We start from the raw sequence: 23,885 nt of genomic DNA, 5'->3' as shown, positions 1-23,885 counted from the left end.
TTGGACTTCTTTCTTTCTATTGCCTCTGCCTCAGAGACTTTGTTAAGTCCTTCGAGACTAAGCTCCAATATCACCTTTTATATGAAACATTTCCTGGTCTCCCCCATCTGCTTCTGCCCTACTTTCCAAAACCACTTTGTATATATTTTGTGTTTATACACTGTTTATTATTATATATGAACGTTTAATTTCCTTGTGAAATTGTTTTTGTACCCCTAATACTATGTTTGTCATATAGCACTTAATAAATCAGTCATTTTGTACAATTAGCTTGAGATTCTTGGTTTGTAGCTTTATGAATCTTATTTTTCCTTCAATATTTCATTGATATATAGGTGCTTTAAGAATCGAAATACTGAACAAGAAAGGAGAAGCCATGCAAAAACTTCCTGGTACAAGTCATGGAGGATCAAAGAAACTACTAGTTGAGCTCAAGGTTATTTTACATTGTAAGTAAACAAATGGACATTGTAACTTTATAACTTCTTTTTTCATAGGTAGTATAGATTTGCAAATTAATTTTAAATTCATCAAGTAATAATGGAACTTTTAGGAACTTTTCCTCTTTGACTTCTTGGGAAGAATTAGGCCTATGTAGTCATGTAATCTCCTTAAAGTCACGAACTCCATTTTCATCTTTATTTTACCAGTGCGTAGTTAATGTCCTGCACATAATAAAAGTTTAAAAGACATTATTTAATTGAACTGTATGAAAATGCCAGGTACAAACTTGATTGTACTTTCACTTATTTGCTACTCCAAATAGAGGTGCTGTTTTTGCACATGTGAGTACTTTTCCTCTTTTGGGTATTGACTTAATAGTGGTATCACTGTGTCAAAGAAAGTGTTCACTGATTATAGTGATATTTGGGGCATTGAAATTGGGAAAAAATACTTCATTTTAGAATTTTGGTTGTCATAGCTTCAAAAAAAATGTTACTGGAACTCAGTAGAGCTTCATCAGTAGCTATTACTCTGACTATGACCTGATCATAACCAGGCCTTTGAAAGCGATCTGGGGGTGGTGTTGAGTTGTACTGGCATTTGGACCATGAACTTTAGTGATGAGACAGAATTGTAATAGAAAGAGATTCTATATAATGATTGACTAAGGGGTGATTTGCATGGGTCAGTAAGTGAAAGAGAAGGGTTATAGATGTGTTGATAAATAGGACTATATTTATGAGATTATGGACTAGGAGTCAGTAGACTTTGGAATTTAGTCTGACCTCACCCATATTTAGCTATGTGACATGAAGGAAATAATTTTACTCCAGTGTCCTTACTTTTATTTTCTTTTTTTAAAAGATTAACTATTTATTTTTAGTTTTCAACATTCGTTTCCACAAGATTTTGAGTTTCAAATTTTCTCCCCACCTTTTCCCCCTCCCCACATGCATGCATTCTGATTACCCTTTCCCTCAATCTGCCTTCCCTTTTATCATCTCCCCTTCTTATCGCCTTCCCCTTTACTTTCTTGAAGGGAAAGATAGATTTCTATACCCCATTGCTTATATATCTTATTTCCCAGTTGCATGTAGAAACAGTTTTTTAACATTTATTTTTAAAGCTTCAAGTTCCAAATTCTCTACCATCTTCCCTCCCCACCTACCCACATTGATAAGTTAAGCAATTCAATATAGGTTATACATGTGTAGTTATGAAAAACTCCTCCATGATAGTCATGAAAGACTTAACTATATTTCCCTCCATCCTATCCTGTCCCCCAATTATTCTGTTTTCTCCTTTGACCCTGTCCCTTTTCTAAATTGTTTGCTTCTGACTACACCATTCCCCAATCTGCCTCCCTTCTCTCATCCCACCTCCCCCCCTCGTTTATACCCTTCTCCACTACTTTCCTGTATGGTAAGATACTCAGTTATTCCCTCCTTAAGCCAAATCTGAAGAGAATAAGGTTCACTCATTCTTTCTCACCTTTGCCCTCTACTCCTCCATTGTGAAACCTTTTTCTTGCCTCTTTTATGTGAGATAATTTACCCTATTCTGTCTCTTCTTTTCTCCTCCCAATATATTCTCTCACCACTTAATTTTATTTTTTACATATCATCCCTTCATATTCAACTCACTCTGTGCCCTCTGTCTGCCTGCCTGCCTGCCTGCCTGCCTGCCTGTCTATCTGTCTGTCTGTCTGTCTGTCTGTCTGTCTGTCTCCTCCAACTACCCTAATCCTGAGAAAAGGTCTCATGAGTTACAAATATCATCTTTCTATGTAGGAATGTACACTGTTCAACTTTAGTAAGTCTCTTACAATTTCTCTTTGCTGTTTACCTTTTCATGCTTCTCTTGATTCTTGTGTTTGAAAGTCAGATTTTCTATTCAGCTCTTGTCTTTTCATCAAGAATCCTTGCAAGTCCTCTATTTCATTGAATGTCTGTTTTTCCCCTTGAAGGATTATACTTGATTTTGCTGGATAAGTGGTTCTTGGTTTTAATCCTAGCTTCTTTGACTTCTGGAATATCATATTCCAAGCCCTTCTAATACTTAATGTAGAATCTGCTAGACCTTGTGTTATTCCTGATTCTATTTCCACAGTACTCAAATTGTTTCTTTCTGGCTCCTTGCAATACTTTCTCCTTGACCTGGGAACTTTGGAATTTGGCTATAATATTCCTAGGAATTTTCCTTTTAGGATCTCTTTCCAGAGGTGATCAGTGGATTCTTTCCATTTCTATTTTATTCTCTGGTTCTGGAATATCAGGGCAGTTTTCCTTGATAATTTCTTGAAAGATGATGTGTAGGCTCTTTTTTTGATCATGGCTTTCAGGTAGTCCCATAATTTAAAAATTGTCTCTCCAGGATCTATTTTCTAGAGTTAGTGGTTTTTCCAATGAGATATTTCACATTTTCTTCTATTTATTAATTCTTTTGGTTCTGTTTTATTATTTCTCAATTTATCATAAAGTTATTAGCTTCCATTTGCTCCATTCTAATTTTGATGGAATTATTTTCTTCAGTGAGCTTTTGGACCTCCTTTTCCTTTGGACCAATTCTGTTTTTTAAGGCATTCTCCTCATCGTCTTTTTTAATTTCTTTTGCCATTTGGGTTATTCTATTTTTTAAGGTGTTATTTTCTTCAGTATTTTTTAGGGTCTCCTTTAAACAAGTTGTTGATTTGATTTTCATGATTTTCTTGCATCACTCTCATTTTTCTTCCTACTTTTTCCTCTACTTTTCTTACTTGATTTTCAAAATCCTTTTTGAGCTCTTCTATGGCCTGTGACCAATTCATATTCCTCTTGAAGGCTTTTGATGTTGGAGATTTCCTCTTCTGTCTTCCTCTGGTTGTATGTCCTAATCTTCCTTGTCACCAAAGTAAGATTCTCCATTCTGAGTTCTTTTACAGTATTTACTTATCTTCCCAGCAACACACTTGACTTTCTAACTCTTTGTCAAGGTAGAACTCTGCTTATGGTTGGGATGGGTGTATTTTCCCAGGCTTTCTGGATTTTGTATCAGCTGCTTGATTCCTCAATTTCTATGTCCCCAGAGCTATGGGAGCAACCTCTGCTGCTGCGACTGTCACTACTTCTCCTGCTTCTCCCTCTTTGCCTGGCCTGTACCGGCCAGACAGTACCCTCCTGTTTTACCCAGGTCCCACAGAATTTTCCCTCTGATCTTTTGGTGCCCATCGGTTTAGAAGTGTAGAAACTGCAACAGCTACTGATGATTCAGTCACCTGAGGCCTGTTCCAGCCTGTCTATGCTGTTGCAGCTTATGCCAGACAGCACTCTGTTCCTTCCTTGCCCTGGTATCTTGGGCAGGGAATCTGTTTATCTCTGTCAACCTGTGGGTTCTGTAGCTCTAGAATTTGTTTAGAGTCAGTTTTTTACAAGTATTTGTAGGGCTTTCGTGTAGAGTTCTTAGAAGTACCTGCTTTTACTCTGCCATCTTGACTCTGCCCTCTCTTAATTTTCTTCCTCTGAGAAATGAGAAGGATTTGATGACCTCTAAAATCCTTGTTTAGATTTCATTTCCTAACATCTATCATCCCGAAATGAGAGTATATGAACAGAGCTGGCCTATGAGGGTTTGGTGTTTGATTCCCTCCAATGACCCACTTTTAGTAGGGCCAGAATAAGGTATCACTTATTCTCTAATTGCCTGAATCTCAATTTTCGCATGTCTCTCTGCCTACACACCTCTCTCCCCCTACCTCCTCCCTCACACCTCCCAACAACAACCAAGTCACTCACTCCACTATCTTGGCTAAAGATCTCACTACAGAGTATGGCTTGAAGTTTGCCCTAAGAATGGTTTTGAAAGGGCTTGATAGCAGAATTCACTTTTTACTGAGGACTTTCCTCTAAGCAGAGTACAACAGTGGCATCTCCCTGAGACATAATATCATATAATAAGTCCATCCTGTTCGCTAGTATTTTCTGTGTACTCAGTGTGTGTTCAATACCAAACTATCAAAGTGCAGAGAATCTGAAGATCTTTTCTTCATTGGGGAACTTAACAATGCAAGTGGAGAGACAAGCTGCATAAAATAGTTTTTTGAACATCTGTAAAGAGCTTCTCATAAACCAGCTGACTCTAATTTGCTGTTTTGTTAGGAAAATCATCAGCTTCTTTCACCTAAAAAATGAGGGAATTGGATTAAATGAGATCTGCCAAGTACCTTCTCTAATGTTGCTTGGTTCTATGAAACTAGAATCTGTTAGATTTAACATTATTAGAATTTTAAATACTATTAACAAAAGTCCTGGTTCATACAATTAAAATTTTTGTTGCCCTCTGTCTTATTATATGGTCTCTTTGACTGAACTAGTTGCAATGAGGGTTTAACAAAGTACTGGGAGGTATTTCATAGGTGTCTACCTTAGCTTGAATCCTCCCTGAAGTTTGGTAAATGGTTCAGATGCAATAATATGTCAGCCATGCAGACACAGAGCAATGGAAAACTTTAAATGGATGAGGGAATATATCATGGTTAGCATGTTCCCTGACTTTTTCATCACTTGAGTTTTCACTTATAAGCCATGGTAAAAGTTAAAGGAGCTAGTTGTTTGTTCTTTTCCCTTATTCATCCTCTTCTGCTCCCTTTTCTTTTCTCCATCTTCTTCTCCTTCGCCTTCTTTCTTTCTCCCTTAACGTGTTGTATTAGCTGGTAAAAAATATGCTTACAGTTAAAACAAAATATTTTATAATAAAGACAAAAATATTCTTGTACATTTGTCCAGAGATTTGCAAGTTTAAGAAAAAGTCTTGTTTAATTAGGAACCATTTCCTTTGTTTCTAACATATCCACTAATGAGCTGGGTTTCATTTCCCTATTTTTCTGTTACGTATAACAGCAATTTTGCATTTCTTGATGTTCTTAAAAATCATTTTTGAAAAAGCCTTTTGTTTAATAAACCCAGTAAGTTTAAGATTAAACATTTTTTTTGAATGTAGCTTATTTGTGGAAAATATTTTTTGTTGATAAAAAGAATTGCTGTTATGCTATAGCTTTTTTTGAAAAACAGTTATAATGATTTGCATTAATGTTAGTAATGAAAGCATGATTATTAAAGAAATTACTGTAAATGGCTGAAAGTTCATTATTGCCATTGGCTTTCTTATCAAGATATTTTCTGATAGTCTGAGGCTTGTTAAAAATGAATAAATGAAGCTATATGGAATTCATTGGTTGAATTCATAATTCCAGATTTTCTTGTATTGGTTTCTTGATTGTAATTGTAACTTTTTTCCTCTATTTTATGACTGATTAAGCTCCAAGTGGGAATAAAGAAATAATTTCGCATATCAGTCAGCATGGGGGCAAATGGCCTTACTGGTTCAAGAAAATGGGTGAGTTAATCTTCAGATGTTAAGAAACTTAACAATGTTTTGGTGATTGGTTAGTAATAATCTTTTTTTAAATTTATATCCAGAAAATATTCAAAAACTGGGCAATTACACATTAAAATTGCAAGTTGTGTTGAATGAAAGTAATGCAGACACTTATGCAGGCCGGGCATTACCATCAAAAACATTTAAATTTTCTGTGAAAGGTAAGTAAAGCTTTGAATTTCTTTTCAATTCTTGTAGCTCACTGAAATGCCATTTTAAAATAAAATGGGAGAAAGACTTACTACATTTAGAAGGTAACTGACACTGAGTCCATCATGTTTTATCCAATTAGGACTGTTATATGATTTTCCACTCAGATAGGTCTCAGTCATTTTCTTAATCTTGAAGACATAATCGAGTTCTAGAGTCAGTGTAGTAGTTCTGGAGTCCAAAAGCATTCCTGCTTAAAGTTAGAATGTTATTGACTACAGAAGCATTTACAAGTACAGTCAATCTTCAGCTTTCACAGGGGTAATGTTCCTAGAAAATGGTGCAAAACTCAAATGCAACTGTTGATACATTGAACCTATGGGAAATAGGAGAGTTATTGCCCTGCGACCACCAAAAACTACAATTTTTCACTAGAGGTCACTAAAGTTACACTTTTCTGCATACAGTTCTTTATAACAACACATTAATTCTGATAATATTCATTTTTGTAATACAGTAACTGAAATAACCCATAAAATATAGTATACAGAATAAAATTGATAACATACAAAACATTTTTCTTGCCAGCCATTACCTAGAATTCTGTGACCTTTTTGTACTAACCATTTCAACTTTTAAAAAAGTGACCAGACACTATTCATTTTCATAATACATGAAGCCTACAGCAGATAAAAATCTTGAAATGAAAACCTTTTTTCACCTTGTGTTGTTAACATTCCACTGTGTCATGGCAGTGTGAGGGTGTGGTACTGTATAATATATTGCTGTAAACTTCTCTATCTTGGCCTCTGTCTGAAAATCAAGGGAGAAGGTTACTGGGACTTCAGTTGATGCAGTCAGAAGATGCTAAGACTGGAAGGTCTTTGAAATCACCTTACAGCCCAAAGCACTTTTACTATGCTTTGGCGGCATAATTGCAGCAAAAAGCTTGAGTTTTAAAGGCAAACAATGAAAATATGTAATGTGTGAGAAGCTCTTTACAATGGTAAGGTAAACAAGACCAGTGAAGGGTCTAGTAGAGTACCAACCACTCTACACAGTTGTGAGCCTCACATCTCATTTTTTGTCTGCTGGGCATAGCCATGAATGTGTGTGGTTGCCAACATCAAAGTGAAAATGAATTTAGTTATTAAAATCATGAGAATGCTTGAGAACTGACTATATTTAATGTAATCTGGGTGTGATTAGTGGGTATTCTGTCACCAAAATGTAACTTTATTCCTTAAAATTTGCCATAACTACATTGCTCAACATTGTAGATTTTATGAACATTAGTTTTATTCTCAGCTACATTTTTAGAAAACCAGTGTCTTAAGTTCCTTATGGATTAAAAAACCCCTACCAGATTTTTCTTAAGACTTACGACAGTTTGTAAATAACTTTGCACATCAGGTGTCATGTAAAAATTATTTTACTACTTTTTATATTGTAATGAAGATTTTCATTAAAGTTAATTTTCAACTCATTGTTTTTCTGTGAAAGAGGGTAAACCAGAAAAATTTTCAGTGGGCCTTTTGGATCCTCCATTTCGTGTTGGAGTCCCATTCAATATTCCCCTGGAGTTGCAGGATGAATTTGGTCATACTACTCAACTGGTAACTGATATTAAACCAGTTCTTGAAGCAAGGTAATTTGAGAAAATAAAGTTTAATTTTCTTTCTTCATTAAATTTATTCTGTACTTAACTTTGTTCTTATACTAAGTTTCGAATAATAGAGAAGTTTTAAATTTAAATTTTGACATCTCTCATTCATTCACTTTTGTTAAGTAGAGAACATTTTGTTTCTGGTTCCCCAGTGCCTTATTTAAATTACCATCATTCCTCTGTTGTGTAAATACTTTGAAGTCCAGTAGATAGTTCTAGCTAGCTAGGGCTGGTGCCAAGTGGGGATGTTTTCTTCCTCCATGCCAAGCTACTCAAACTCCATTGCCAACCTTCTTGTTAACACTTCCTTTCTTTTTCCCCTTTGTGAATGTACAGTGACTCTTTTGTTCCCACCTTTGCTGAAGGGAACTCAAAATTCCCACTACATTTGTACACTTAGGGGCACTTCCCTAGTAGCAGTAGTCCCAGTCCTTTCAGGCTCCCTGTCCTGTTGAGTAAACACCTAGATGATTTATGTATTGCCTTGTATTGTTTGATAGTTTTAAAACATTTATATTTTCCCAATTACACTGTAAAATCAAGCTTATAGTTTTATATTATAACTTTTATGTTTTTTACAGTGCTTTTTTGCACAGTGTAGGCATTATAAGGCACAGTGTAAATTTGTTGACTTTTAAAGCTAATCATGGTGAATCAATATTTATAGAATGGAATACACATACCTGTTCAATACAATTAATTGACCTATTGTAGAAATGGTTAATTCTGTCACTGGCTGGTGGCATTGGTCAGGGATTGGTAATATTGAATGTGGTTGGATGATTCCTAGTGTGATACTTATGAATACATAAAACAGATATTCTTAGAATTTTTATTGTAGGTGTGTTAGGAGAATAAACATAACTTTTTGTTTTTTTAAACAGTGGCTTGTCTTTACAATATGAAGACATAAGCAGAGGACCAAATTGTATAATTAGGGGTGTTACTGCTAGGGGCCATGTAAACTCTTATCAAGGCAAGGTAAGTTGTGTGTCCTTTAACAATTTATTGATGAAGCAATATCATGTGTGGGTAAAATATTCTTATTTCTCTTTTTTTGATTTTTGAACATTTCTTAGACTAACTTACAATGTTTGATACTTGAAAAGATGTCAGTTTCATGTCATCATTTTTTAGCACTTAGGAAGTTAGAATACATGATGGCTAGTGAGTCTAGGTTGTTTGCTATGGAAATATGTTATTGTTTAGAATTGGTATGGTTGCAGTAGAAGAAAAGAAAAATGAATTGAAAATTCCCTTTATTGTTTTCCACATAGTGATTTTAGCTCCTTTTCCTAAGCCTTATTTCTTTTAGCATTGTTACTGTAACCTTTACCAAGCTTATTTACAACTTTCTTCCTAACAATCCCCCAGAACAAGTCTTTTGACTCTTAAATTGAGTTCTTTTTATTCACCCAAATAAACTATTGAGGTGGAGGGGTTGTGGATTTTGAATTTTTGTCCTTGTATAAATTACATATTTGGTTATATAAGTTCAGCTAACTTTAAAAAACCCTTCCAAAAGGTCTAGAAAAGGCCACAGACTGAATATTGGTGAGAAAATCCAGGAAAAATCATAGTTTTTTTTTCACCCCAACATAGAGATATAGATAGGGATATCTTCCAGTAAGTAAGGTCAGTGTAGGACAGTGTCATGTGCTGAGCGTTCCCAAGAGAGAGGCTATGTACCAATGAAAGAATAGTCCAGAATTTTGCCTAGGGCACTTCCAGACCCATGGTAGGGTACTGTAACAGGGATAGGTTCCTACTGGTAGTTTTGTCACTCATTATGAACTTACAGTCACAGATCCAGAGTAGAATGAAAAGGGGACCTGCTCAGGGGAGTAGCATCTGTTAGATGTAGGCTTGGAAGTTCAGAAGCCAGCAGCAGTTGTGGTGTAGCTCAGACACCAAGGGTGGGTAGAGCAGGATCTCAGTTCTAGCATCTAGCCCTCTTTCGAAGTAGTAACCAGAGTAGGAATCACAGACCAAAGGAAAGCCTGTAATTCCTGCTTCTCTGATCCAACAAACTTTATTAGTTGCTTGATAGGGGCTGACTCAGACACAAACTTAAGTTAGGAACTTTCAGAGTTCAGACCAGGGGGCAGCAATCAGATTTTGCCCTCATTCAGTCCGCCTTGGGAACACTGAAAGCTTGTCCATTCCTCTGTCCTTGAGATCTTGGAATACCATCATACTCCATACCCTAAGAAAGCAGCAAAAGGAGCAGCCCGAACCGTCTCAGTACCCAGAAGTACTCAGAGCGTAGCTCTGACATCAAGGTTGGAATCTGAAAATAGATGGAAGAATGAGTATTGCTATAGAAAGGCATTGTAGTGGTTCGTGATGTTCAAGATACTAACCCAGAAGAAGATAATGACTCCAAAACCTTTTTAAGCAGTCCCTCAGAGAAAAGCACAATGTATCTAGACAACTAGAATTCCTGGATGAAATGGAAAAAGAATTTTAAAAAAAATTGAAAATGTTCTTATCTGTGAAATGAGAGTGCTTGAAGGAAAAATTGGATAAGAAATGAGAGCCACAGAAGAAAAAAATTGGAAAGGGAATTAACAGCTTGGTAACCTTATCCAAGCAACAAACTCTCTGAAAATTTGAATGGACCAAACAGGAGCCAGTGACTTAATGAGGCAACAATATTAAAAGCAAGTAAAACGGCAGAAAAAATTGGGGGAAAATTTTCTGAATGCCAAGAACATAAAAATGTCCTCATTGTTGTATTTCCAGAAACTTTAAAAGGGTCCGGATCTTCTAGGACCAGAGGGCAAAATGGAAATAGAAAGAATCCACCAGTCACTCCCTTGAAAGAAACCCCAAAATGAAAACTCCTAGGAACATCACAGCCAAAATCCAAGTTTTCCAAGTCAAAGAATAATTAATTGCAAGTAGTCAGAGTTTATGTACCAGAATCCCATCATCAATATAAAAGGACAAAGAACTTGCAATATGAAATTCCAGAAGACACAGTATATGAGTGTAGAGCCAACACGGGGAAAAATGGATCTTTAATGAAGTAGAAGACTTTCAGCATCCCTGATTAAAAGACTAGTCAATAGTAGTCAATAAACATTAATTGCCTACTATGTGCCAGGCACTGTGCTTAGTCCTGGGAGTACAAAAAGAGATAAGACATTCCCTGTGCTGAAGATGCTTACAATCTGATGAGGGAGATAAAAAGCAAATATGTACAAATACTGACAAATAAACTTCCATTCTGGATATATAGGAAATAATGAAGAGAGGGTTGCACTAGGGTTACAAGACTTCTTGTTGAAGATGGGATTTTTAGTCAGGACTTGAGAGACATTCAGATATAGGAGTGAAGAGTAAAATATAAAGGTAAACATGAAGGAAATATGATGAAGGACTAGACAAGGATGAACTGCTTATATTCAAATGAGAGGAAATGATAAATGTGTCCCCTCCAGACCCTGTCATCATCAGAGTTCAAGAAGTCTATTAGAAAAGTCCTGGGAGTGGTTCTATTATATCTTGATGATCTTAAGAAAAGAATGAAAAGACAGAGGAAGAGAAACACTCTTGACAGGATGTTGGGGAAGGGAAAAGAAAGGGGAAATTATCTCATGTTATATGCATAAGTGACCTGTTTAGAGGAGAAAAGGGGTAGGGGAGTAGCTTATACTTGAGTGTCATTCATCCATTCTGGTCAAAGGAAGGAAGAATTCATTCTCATATTGTCTATCTCTCTCTCTTCCTCCCTCCCTCCTTCCTTCTCCCTGCTCCTCATCTTCCTCCTCTCCCCCTTTCTTTCTACACACACACACACACACACACACACACACACACACACACACACACACACACACACACACACACACACACACACACACACACACACACACGCCCAGAAGTATATTTCCATGGGGAAATAGAAAGGAAAAGTGGGGAGGGAAAGAGAAGTTATAAAGATGGTAGGTTAAGGGGAGGAATTAATCCTAAGCAAAACAAACTTTAACAATACAGAAAAATATTGATAGGTGTTTTTTTGAGGTGGTAAAGAATGGGAAACTGAGGAGGTATCCATAAATTGGGCAATGGATGAACAAGTTATAGCATATAAGTATGATGGAGGTCCATGATGCTGAGTTCTTATTAGTGTAATGACTGAACAGGTTTCCAGAACTAATGTGAAAACAGGCCATCCTTCTCCTGATAGGAGGTGAAAGACTCAGAATGCAAAATGAGGCAGGTTTTTGGACATGGACAATGTGGAAATTGATTTTATTGACTATACAGGTTTATAATGGGTTTGGGTGTTTTTTATATGTGTGTATTTAGTTGAGGTGGGAAGGTGAGAAGACAGATAATTTATTATGTTCAAAATTTTTGAAAAAGCATCTGTCAGTACATAGTTTTGGATAAGGTAAAAGAGGAGAGGGATGATAAGAGAAGAAATAACTTAAGGAAATGCTAGTTTCAGGTGACTTTTAAGGTAGACTTTTAGTGACTAACAGTATGAAATTAAAACCTTCCATAAACCTATTAATTTGTACCTTCTACTTCAGACTTTGTTCCTTATATTTTGCTTCCCTACATCTTAGTTACTTTTGTTGTAAAATGAGGGAGTTGGATTAGATGATCGTTAAATCCCTTTCCTGCTCTAACAGTCTGTAATTCTTTCAATTATCTTGGTATGTTCTTTATAAAAAAAAAATGTCCCCATTATAGAATGTCACCTTTTTTGTAGTATATATTTGAAAGTAAGTAAATTGGAAGTAGTATATAAGCCTTCTTAGGTCAAAAATGTCCAGGAAAAAACTTTTTTCCTAATGTTTGAAGGCACTGGGAAAAATTCTGCCTTCTGAGACATACCTGGGCAAAACCTGGGCAAAGTCACTTCATCTCTCAGTGAGCTCTAAGCTATTGAAGGTGGGGCTACTACATTGGTTGAAGGAGTTTTCTTACTGGACGTTTCCTCTACCAGTGAAATCAAAGGTCCAATCACTTTTCCCAGTGGGAACTTTACTTATCCCAACCTAAGGCACTAATACTATTTATTTTATTATTAGAGTTATGTGCTCTTTAATTTTTCCAGACTTTATCTTCCTCAGTGATTAGAAAAATCATGTAAATTGGTAACAAGTTGCAAGCAAAGATGATAATATTTTGATCTGTTCCAGTTACTTATTTACTTTTTACTTATCTCACCTGAAATATTCAGTGCTACTTTTTTCTTAAATAATTTGAATCAGCATTATTCTGCGTATTTTACATGGATGTTCACCAATTTTAGTAAACATCTAATTACTATATTAGTTTTCTGTTGAAACTAATTTTAAAACATTATTGAAACAAATAATTCAAATTACTTTTGGAGGCAATATATTATTTAAATCCTTGTAAATTCAATGTTTAATTTATTATTTTTTTTCCCAACAGAACTTTAGTTTGAAGGTTATTCTACCAGGTTTAAAAGAAGAATCTCAGATTTTGAAAATTAGATTACTTCCTGGTAAATACTACTTTTAAGAAACATTTCTAATATTATAGTTAAAAATGTTTAAATGTGTATTTAACCTTTTAATAGCATTCTTTTTTCTGGGAAGGTCAGACAGTAATCTTAAAAAATGTTTTCTTCCCATTCCCAGTCAGTTTCTGGAGATAAATATAATGTGAGCAAATACATTTTTGGTAGAAATGAACTGTGAATAAGGTGGGGGAGGTTGGAGGCATATTTTTGTTCATGAACTTTGAAGGGGGAAAGGTCACAGTGGCCAGCATTGGAAATTTTCAGTCTGAGACTGGCTTCTTCATCAGATAATGGTTAGAGTATATGACATCTGAGATCCCTTCAGACTCTTAGATTCTGTGTTGGGGAAATACCTTAGTTCTAGCATAAATTTTGAGGCTCAGATCCATTTACTGATGATTTCTTAATTTCTCTTTTAAAGCTATTGTAATTAAACAATATTTAAGCCTTATGTTGTCATGATCTCACATGAGATCTTTATTATTATACAATGGAAAGAGACTTGACTGTCAAGTCATGGACCCTGTTTCTTAGACATACTGCCTCTGTGATCTTGGGAAGGTTAATTAACTTGCTTGTCCCATATACAGTATTGTCATTTCTAAAATGAAATTTGGATTAGATGGTTTCTGAGGTCACTTAAATCTATGGTACTGTCTCAAGAAAGAAGGCAATCTTTACTAATATATTATGATATCTTTCTTACCTTTGCTTTTAATAAGGTCAAATTAGTCATGAAGAAATTAGAAAGTATGTTGAACTAAAATTATACAAAATATAAAGAAAATGTTGATCAGATTTTGAAAAGGTTTGGCTTCACACCATTTTTGTTTTGTTCTATATACTAAATTATACATTGGTTTTAAGATGATAATTACAAGTGATTGGCATTTGTCATACATTAATTCAGAAGTACTTAATCACTTTCAAATTTCAGGTTATTGAGAGAAGAATTTAATTGTGGCATGTTTCTAGAAAAGTAAAATTAAAGGTATATTTGGAGAAGAGATAATTATGTATTACTTATATTCATATATAAAATACTAAACTTTTGTAAATTTTACTGCTGGCTAAATAAAATGATGAGTAGAGAATTATTTAAGTCCTTCCTTTTGAAGACTTTTTAGGTTTTTAGAGAAAAACTTCTAAAGTAAAAATAGCACTCATTTTTTCCTTTCTTTTTCTTTTTTGTAATGTAAGTTTTTCCATTTAGTGCTATGGTTGCTTGATAGTTTCAGTATTGTTTTGAGGCTTTGAATTTCAGTCATTTCTGGAATTAGTTAATATATTATTTATTGTAACATAGGTTAGCATAATGAATAGAATGCCAGTCTTAGAACTGGTAAGATATAGATTAAAATTCTTCTGACATTTCTTGGCTTTGTGACTCTGAACAAGGCATTAAACCTCATAGTGTTCTAGGTAACTCTCATAAGGTTAAAATTTGCAGAGAAGGTACTACCTTGCATAATAGCATCTTTACATGAACATTTCTATATCAAATCACTCACTTCTGTAGTCCCCATCCCCTATCATTTCTTAAGAAAATTATAGAGGAAAAATAAAATTTCAGAGAAGTCTAAATCTCAGCCTATATAATATATGTTAATGCATGGAATATATATGTGTGTATGTGTGTGTATGTTAGTGTTATTTATATATATATATACATATGTACATACATATATATCTATGGCATTTATCATTTGGATACAAATGATCAAATATGATCTCTTTTTTCTTTGACATCCCTGAAATATTGTTTTACCTTGTGAATATAGGGACTTTTAATACGTGAAATAATAATTCTAGATTTTAATTTGTGATTTGATTGTCTTCTGGGGTTTTTCTTACAGGGCCTCCTCATCAATTGAAAGTGAAACCAGTTTCTGATTTTCTAGTCATTGAAAATGGAACAGCTTTCCCATTCCAGGTAGAAGTTTTAGATGAATCAGGAAATATCACAGCGCAGCCCAAATTGATTGTTCATTGTAAGGTAAGTCAGACAACAAAGATCATATGTTTTATAAAGTTGGTGATGTTTTACACAGTGACTCAGTGCTTGCTTTATGTCTGGATATTAAGTATTATTTCATAGGCTACGTATGCAAAGAGTACTAGATTTTGACTGAAAATATAAAATATGGTCATAATGTCAACGTGTCTTTAGAGATAGTGCTCAAAAAATTGATAATAAGTTCATTCAAATTCTTATCCTACATAGTTCTTTCAAAAAAGCAAATGTTTGTGGAAAATAATATTTTTGTGCTTCAGTTTCTCCACTATAAAGATTGAGGGTAGGGAAGAGAAGAAATACAGATACAGGAGGAAATGGAAAGAGAAGTATAAAATTAGTGAAGGTATGATTACTATTTTGAAAAAAAAATTTTGAGCTTGTTAATAATTTCTTTCACTTATAAATGAGTTCAAACTAATCAACATTTCAGATTTAAATTTTCCCATTTTAGAAGTAAATATACATATACTTTTATAGGTAACCTATATTGGATTGTTTTCTATTTGAGCAAACTTTACTAGAATTTTATGAATAATGATTTAATTTTGTTTTGAATCCTTAAATTAGTTTGTATATCCCATGTAGTTTTTAGGTGCTCCAAACCTTCCTGTCTACAGTGTGGATTGTAGTAATGCTGGAACTAGTATTTTAACTGGACCGCCATTTCATGTACAGAATATAAAGAAGGACCACATACTTAAAGCAAAGATTGAAATACCAGTAAGTTGTTATTATTGTTATTAACAATTTTTTCCATTTCTGTAGCATTTTGTACATATAAGAACGTATTAATCTTATAAATGTATAATTCCTTAAAAGATAGTTTTTTCACTTAAAAAAACATATATACCAATGCACTACAAAGACCATAAATCACTGTTGGTAGATTTGTTCTTGTGATATAACAAAGTCAGACATGTTATTGTCTGGTCATGTATGTCTGTTTGTATGTTTTTCTCTAGAAAGCAGCTGTTGTACTAAAATAAGAATAGCTATTATAATTTGAGTCATTTTGAGAGAACATGACTTTACTATATATATCCCCCTCCTTTGCTTTCCTGTTTTCAGTTGTGATCAGCAAGCAGGTAGTCTAGAGAATTTCACTATCATTGTTGATCATTTAAGCCCTAGTGTAGCCACTTAGATTCAGTATGAATATTTAGTATAGACATTGATAAATTTACAGTCAAATCTTTTAAAAAAGTTTACATTTTATTTTTTTAATTACATGTGAAAACAATTTTAAACATTCATTTTAAAAAGTTTTGAGTTTCAAATTTCTCCCTCTCTCTTCTTCCCCTTGCTTGAGAAAGGTAGGCAGTTTGTTATAGATTATGGCATACGCAGTCATGCAAAACATGTTTCTATATTAGCCATGTTGCAAAAGAAAAGACAGACCAAAGAAATCCCAAGAAAAACAAAGTTAAAAAAGTAGGCTTTGATTTACATTCAGACTCCATTAGTTCTTTCTTAGAAGCAGATAGCATTTTTTCATCATAAGTCCTTTGAGATTGTCTTGGATCATTGTCTTCCTGAGAATAGCTAAGTCATTTACAATTGATCATCATACAATATTGCTGTTACTTTGTACAATGTTTTCCTTGTTCTGCTCACTTCTCTTAGCATCAGTTCATGTAAGTTTTTCCAGGTTTTTCTGAGACCCTCCTGTTTATCATATACTGAAATATATCATAGTCATATACCACAGCTTTACAGTCAGATATTGATACAATATAGGCTGTCAAGCCTTGCCTCAGTTTTTGATTTTATCCTGGAATTCAATTTCTTTGTCAGTCTTTTTTTTAGTGACTCTTTAACATTTCTGGGAAGGCTCATTCATTTAGGTTGTCTCTACATTCTGTTTTGCCATAACTCGGAAATCTAAAAGATATATTTAGCAGTTCTACATTTTTCTTTAAAGTAAGGCTGGAATTTTTCATTAAAAGTTTTATTTGATTCTTGACTATCAGCTATAATTGAAAAAAAGAAATGGTAAGGATAGTTCAGTATTAACTGTGTAATTTAAAAGTCTCATATAATCACTTGTATAATAGTAAAAGGTCCACCAAATTTTTTGCCAATACTGATATTTAAAGTTTTATTTTTATCTTGCTTAGTTGTCTAAAGTCTGAGAAGGGAAAATAAGCTTAAAAGCTGTACACTAGTGATTCTACTGCAAATAGAATCATAGAATGTTAGAATTAAACGGAAATTGGGATCATTATTGTTTCTTATTCTCCTTTCCATTCTCCCCTCCTTCGTGCTGCAAATTTTGTATAGGTAAGGAAACTCAAAATTCCTAACAGAAGAGCACAAGAAGCGAATCCATCAAGCATCTATGATAGCTTTTATGTGCTCAATACTATGGGCATTGTATGAGAACTAGTTAAATTTTGAATGATCCTTGCTATGTTTATCATAAAGGAGAAAGCTTTTGGTATACTGCAGCACTTGAAGTGTCTGTACAAGGTTACAGGAGGATTGTAATTTGCTTTAATGGAGCACACTGATAAAAACATGAATCATTGGACTCCATGAAAATTAGGTGAATTGTCCTTGGTCCTTGGTAAAGCCATGGCTTAGAGTCTTGTGTCATTGTCTCTTCTCATGTTTCCTTCCAATGTGTGTTGACATATTTAATGTACTATGTAAGAAAAAGCAAAGATAGTAACCTATTCATATTGAAATTACCAATTTACATTTCCCTACTATGTAGGTTTCCCCAGTCCACTATATTTGCTTTGTTATTACTGTGTTGGATTTCTGCAGTTTAAATATTTGATATACAGCTTTTTATAAGTATGTAGATGTTTATCAGCAGTGTCTCAAAAAGCAGTGCCTATGTAAAACTTAAATAAATACTGATAACAGAAATGTCTTGAGTTATGTCCAGAATAGCATTGGTGTGGAAGTTGAATGTGGTTTACTATTATTGATATTAAAATATAATTTTTTCTTCCCTAAGTGCTATTTTTCTATTCACTATTATCTGTTCTAAATATTCTTCTTTCTCCTTACGCTTCCACCCCCCAGACCTCTCAATTGAGGACTTTTGCTTCATATTTTATTGAAAAAATTAAGACTCTTCAGTGTTGGCTCTCATTTCTCCAACTTCTTCATCTCACATTCGCCTGATGCCATCTCCCTAGTGCTTCCTCCCTTACTTCAATCTCTTATGAATATAGTAGTTTTTATCTTAAACAAAGCTATACCCTATACATATACCCTTGATCCCATCTACTCCTATCTTTTTATATTTATTCCTGCTGTACCTGTCCTCCTCCCTCCAATGTAATTTTCCACCTCCATCCAACTTTTAATCATTCCCTATCTGCTGGTTCCTTCATTGCTGATAAACACCCTGAGATCTTTTCCATCCTTAAAAAATCCCTCACAAGATCCCACTATTGGGGCAGCTAGATAGAGCCCTAGGCCTGGAGTCTGGAAGACTTCCTCAGTTCAGATCTGCCCTCAGACACTTGCTAGCTATGTGGCCCTGGCAAGTCACTCAACCCTATTTGCTTCAGTTTGCTCATTTATAAAATGAGCTGGAGAAGAAAATGGCAACCTACTCTGTATCTTTGCAAAGGAAACTCTAAATGAGGTCACGGAGAGTTAAAACACGACTGAAAAATGATTCAGATCCTGCTATTGCCAGTAGTTATCATCTGTTCTGTCTGTACCTTCCTGAGTGAAACTCCCATCTTCTCCTCTCACTCTTGTAAACTGTTTTCACTCTGGCTTCTGACCTCATTCTATTGAAACTGCCTCCTCTAAAATTATCAATGATCTTTTAATTTGACAAATATAATGACTTTTTTCAGTCTCATCCTTCTTGCCTCTGCGGTATTTGACATTGCTGACCACCTTCTCTTGTTGAATACGGTCTCTTCTGGAAGTACTCTTCAGTCTCCTTTCCTGGATTTTCATTCATATCACAGCACCTAAATGTGGGTGTACCCTAGGTATCTGTTTTGGGGTCTTCTTCTCTTCCAGAGATCTTTTTCTTGGTGACATTAGCTTCTGAGGTTCAAGTCTCATTTCTGTGGATATTACTTCAAGATCTATGTATCATCAGCTTTGGGTCATTTCAAACTGTTCCACAGAGAGCTTAGTCTCAATATGTTCAAAACAGACCTTACTGTCTTCTTTTCTATACCTCCCCTTTGGAAGACCTGTTTTCAAATCTACCTCAATTACTTACCAGCTCTGTCATCTTAGGCATCATTTAACCTCTGGCTTAGTTTCCACTCAGTTTTTTTGTTGTATTCGTCCTTTGTTGCTGAAAAAGACCTTGCCATCAGAGAAATAATGACGTGACTTGCACTTGACTTTGTTTTGAGTGAGGGAGGGCTGTGCAGGTCACCAGCCTCACTTCTCCAGAGCCATCTGAATCCAGTGACCAGATATTCATCAGGATGACTGGAGATGACCCAGGATGCACTGGGAGACCTTTAGGCCAAGGTCTTTGCAGGTATTCACTTAGGGTAAGGTAATGCCCATTCAGTGAATAGGCCTATTTAAGAAGTAGTCAGCCTTTAATGAGGCAAAGAAAAATAACTACATCAGACTGGGAGAGCAATAGCAATGGTTACTATTGATAATCACTCTTAAGCCAATAAGATCCTCTCAGTAAGAAGAAGGTAGTAATAGCACCTCATAGGAATGATTCCAGGATCAAATGAGATAATATTTCTAAAATGTAGTGTAGTATCTGGCGCATAGGGACTATGTAAATATTAGCTATTATTATTATTATTTCCCCCTAAATTTCATCATCCCTCTCCTGAAATTTCCTTTTATTGGCCTATCACAATACTTCCAATTAACTTGCTGTCAAAGAAAAAATAATACTAATACTGACTCTGAATTTTTAGACTTGTTTATCAGAAATAATTTAACTTAATGCTAACTTACTATCAAATCATTTCTGGATTAGAAAGTTGTCTAAGGTGACAGTTCTCCCTTGCATTCAGACATGACTGCCCCAAGATAGTTTCTAGTAATAGAAATTTTGATTCAGACAGTTTGGATTACTGTTGGAATAGTTGGGTAACAGTCTCATTTTCTCCTAGACCACTCACCTCATTCCTAGAGTAATCAAAATGATTACATTTTTGAGTTCCTTGAGGACAAGTACTGAGTTTTGCCTTTCTTTGTATCTTTTGGCATATAGTAGAGATTTGATAAATGCTTATTGGCTGTGACCTCCTTCTTCCTGAGATATTTTTCTTAGTTGAGAAATGTGTCATGGTTTCAGTCAGCTCCAGTTATGATGTAAGCAGTGATTTTATCTATGTAAATATTTAATTTGATTATTCTTTAATCTGTTTCTCTAAGAAAGACCATAACATTTTATCTATATAAATGTTAAATTTGTTTATTCTTAAACTGATTGAAGACTTAAGTTAAGACCTAAGAAAGACCTTAAATTTTCTTCTATCTGCTTTCCTGAGTGGAAAATTCTGGAAATAGTTTTAGGCTGAAGAAACATGATTTCTTAATTTTAGTTTCTAGAGAAGCTAAAAAAAAGAGTTTTTAACATACTTCCACACTAGGTTCTTAACCTGGATGTCATCCTCTTAAATCTGTTATTCTGCAACATTCTCTATCTCCTTTTTCTTTTTCAGTGAGCCGCCACCCTAGTTCAGATCCTCATCATATTTTCTTTTGATTATTGCAGTAGCCTCCTAATTGGTCTTCCTATCTCAAAATCTTTTCCTACTCCTATCTCTCCTTTATCTGGCCACCAAAATGGTTTTCCTAAAAGAACAGATTTGACTGTGTCAGATCGATACCCTTCACTCACACCCACCCCAAGCTATAGACGGCATTAATTACAATAACCCTGTTTTACCACTAGGTTTAAATATAAACTGTTTTCAATTTAAAGCCCTTTATAGCCTAAGACTCTACCTTTCCAGTCTGGTTATTCATTATTTTCCTTCACACACTATTATGGTACAGTTGTACTTAACCTCTGATACTTAATCTTCCCCTTAGAGGCAGCTAAGTGATGCAGTGGACAGAATGCTGGGTTGGATCATGGAGATCTGAGTTCAAATGTGGCCCCAGACATTTACTAGCTAAGTGATCCTAGTCAAATTACTTAACCTCTGTCTGCCAACTTAAAATGGGGAACATAATTGCATATACCTTGCAGGGTTGTCATGAGTATCGATTGAGATAATATTTATAAAGTGCTTATATAATGCTTAGCATATAGTAAGCACTTAACAAATGTTTTTATTCCCTCCCCCCTCCTATTTCTGTGCCTTTGCACTCTTCCTCATTTCTTGAATGCTTTCCTGCTTTCCTTCTCTGGTTTCCTTCAGTGCTAAGCTCAGGAGCAATCCTTGTCAGCAAGAGCCTTCTCTTGATCCTCTCACCTACTAGTATCTTCTCCAAGATTACTTTGAATTTTGAATGTATCTTTGTTTATAATTTTTTGACATGTTTTCTCTTCCTTTACAAAAACTCTGTGAAGCCGGTGACGTGTTTTTGTCTTTGTATCCCCAGCACTTAGCATAATACTTGACACAGTAGTCACTTAATAAATACTTATTGATTGATTTACTTGTTAATAAAGTAACTATTAAGCCAGAAGTAACTGCTGCTTCTTGATCTCTTCTCTCCCCCATCATTGTTTCTCCTTCCTATGCATTTATATTCTGCTTTTAATATCTGTCAGCTCGACAATTAGATTTTAAACTCCTTTAATAAAGAATACATCTCAGTCATCTTTCTAGCTCACAGTACCTTGCACAAAGTAGGTGTTTAATAAATGGTTATGTTGAATTTAATTCATTTCTACACCCATCCCATTACAAGAAATTGAATTGTAGTATATAATAATAATAACTTTCAGTTTGTATAGTGATTTGAAGTTTACAGAGTTTTTTAAAAAAAATTTACTTTCTTTTTGTTTTTTTCAGTTAATAGAAGTATATTTTCTCTCCTTTTTACCCACCTCTTTGTTGCTCCCCCCCCCCCCCCCCCCCCCGGATAAAGAAAAGAAAAAGAAAATCCTTGTAATAAATATAAATAGCAAGTGAAACGTGGTATTGTGCATGTCCAAAAAAGGTAGTGCTGAGCTCAGGGGGTAAGCTCAGTGCTACCTTTTTTGGACAAGGCCAGTACCATGGGGGGGGTGGGGGGGTGGAAATGGAAGTAAATTCATCATACTCATTTCCTATAAGGAAAATACCTCTCTACTAGCTGGTTAAGTTACTTGCTCAGTCACCCAGGTAGAAAGTGACAGAGGTTGGTTTTAGCCCATATGTTGTTGAATTTCTAGAAGGAATTCAGATCCAGTATCCTGTATTGCAGGATTGAAGATTAGAGAGCCTAGGTTCTAATCCTGTCATTCATTTCTCTGTTACTCCTACTACTTGGGTGGCATATCTTTTTAATCTCTGTGAGCCTTGGTTATTTCAATTATAAAATGAGAGGCTTGCTCATGATTATTTTTAAGATCTCATTCTATTTTGAAGTATGATTTTATGAAAATTTTTCCATACTCCCCCAGCAAGGCATAATTGGGAGTGATAATGGTATCTGTAATTAAATAACAAACCTTTTCACTTTTTAAATAATTTTCTTTTTGGTAATAGTTATTCTTGATTTATTGATGACCCCCTACGTGCAGAGCACTGTTCTGGGTCTAGAGGAACAATACTATTATAGAAAGGTTTGGACAAACAGAAGAGAGGGGTGGGAATTGGAACTAGAAAGGAATTTTATAAACAAAATTACTGAGGGTAGAAATATGATAGTAATCAGAAGTTTATTTAGATGCAACCAGTGGATCATTTTATCTAGGTAGCAGGTTCCTTGAGGGCAGGGTTCTTAACGTCTTGTGTATGCTATACTCGTTGGTCAGTTTGGGGAAGCCTCTGGACTCTTTCTCAGAATTACATTTTAAATTTAAAAAATACATATTAGGTTACAAAGAAAATGATTTGTATTATGATAGTTATCGAAATATTTGAAAAAATAAATTTTCTGACTCCAGGTTAAGAACTTGGACTCCAGGGACAACAATGGACTGTAAGGTTGGGATTTTAGGGTGAAGAGATATGAAAATCCCAGTAAAGCTCAGTTGATAAGTTTAGACTTCTTTGGGGTGGCATTTGAAGGCACTGCAGTTATTTTAGAAGTTTACACAGTCAAACGAGATATAAAGTAAAATGCTTTGAAATGTAAAACAAAAAAAATTCAAGATGGTTAGCGAACCATTTTTTTTAAATGCACAGAGAAGAACTGAAGGGAGTACAAATTAGGAGGATAGATTTGAAAGTTACATGTTGAATTTATTGAAGTTTTTTTTTAAAGGAAGTTATGCATAGTGGAGGTTTACATTTTATATATTTTGCTCTTTTCCTGTTCTGCTTTGTATATGGAAATGTTACATTTTGTTATTGGTTAAATGCAAAATGTAAAACAATAAAAAATTTCAAAGTAATAAAAGAAAATTGTAAAATGCTATTCATATGATTTATAATGTTGATGAAGAGAATATTTTTTTCAAGTGAATTATTAATACTTTGACTTTTCATCACCCAAATAATTCCAGCAAAACAAAACCAAGCAACATACAAAAAAAGGATGGCAATATATATAGAGTTCCTCACCCATAGGCCTCTACCTCTGCAAGAAACAAAAGGAGAGGCAGCTTCTCATGTTTC

At 34.7% G+C, this 23,885-nt stretch overlaps 1 protein-coding gene across 4 annotated transcripts in view; it reads left to right on the top strand.

The window, feature by feature from the left end:
• Window positions 1-23,885, top strand: part of SMCHD1 (structural maintenance of chromosomes flexible hinge domain containing 1) — a 170,307-nt gene that overhangs the window by 63,429 nt on the left and 82,993 nt on the right. For all 4 annotated transcript variants that reach the window (XM_072604319.1, XM_072604318.1, XM_072604320.1 and 1 more), the window contains exons 17-24: window positions 336-449; window positions 5,737-5,814; window positions 5,898-6,017; window positions 7,510-7,654; window positions 8,557-8,653; window positions 13,091-13,163; window positions 15,038-15,177; window positions 15,784-15,918. In XM_072604319.1, the coding sequence (XP_072460420.1) occupies window positions 336-449; window positions 5,737-5,814; window positions 5,898-6,017; window positions 7,510-7,654; window positions 8,557-8,653; window positions 13,091-13,163; window positions 15,038-15,177; window positions 15,784-15,918 (902 nt within the window). The remainder of the gene's footprint in view (window positions 1-335; window positions 450-5,736; window positions 5,815-5,897; window positions 6,018-7,509; window positions 7,655-8,556; window positions 8,654-13,090; window positions 13,164-15,037; window positions 15,178-15,783; window positions 15,919-23,885) is intronic.

This window comes from Notamacropus eugenii, chromosome 4 (assembly GCF_028372415.1).
Source record: "Notamacropus eugenii isolate mMacEug1 chromosome 4, mMacEug1.pri_v2, whole genome shotgun sequence".
NCBI classification, from domain to species: domain Eukaryota; kingdom Metazoa; phylum Chordata; class Mammalia; order Diprotodontia; family Macropodidae; genus Notamacropus; species Notamacropus eugenii.
Note: the sequence above shows the minus strand (reverse complement) of the source record. Positions and strands in the feature narration are given on the sequence as shown.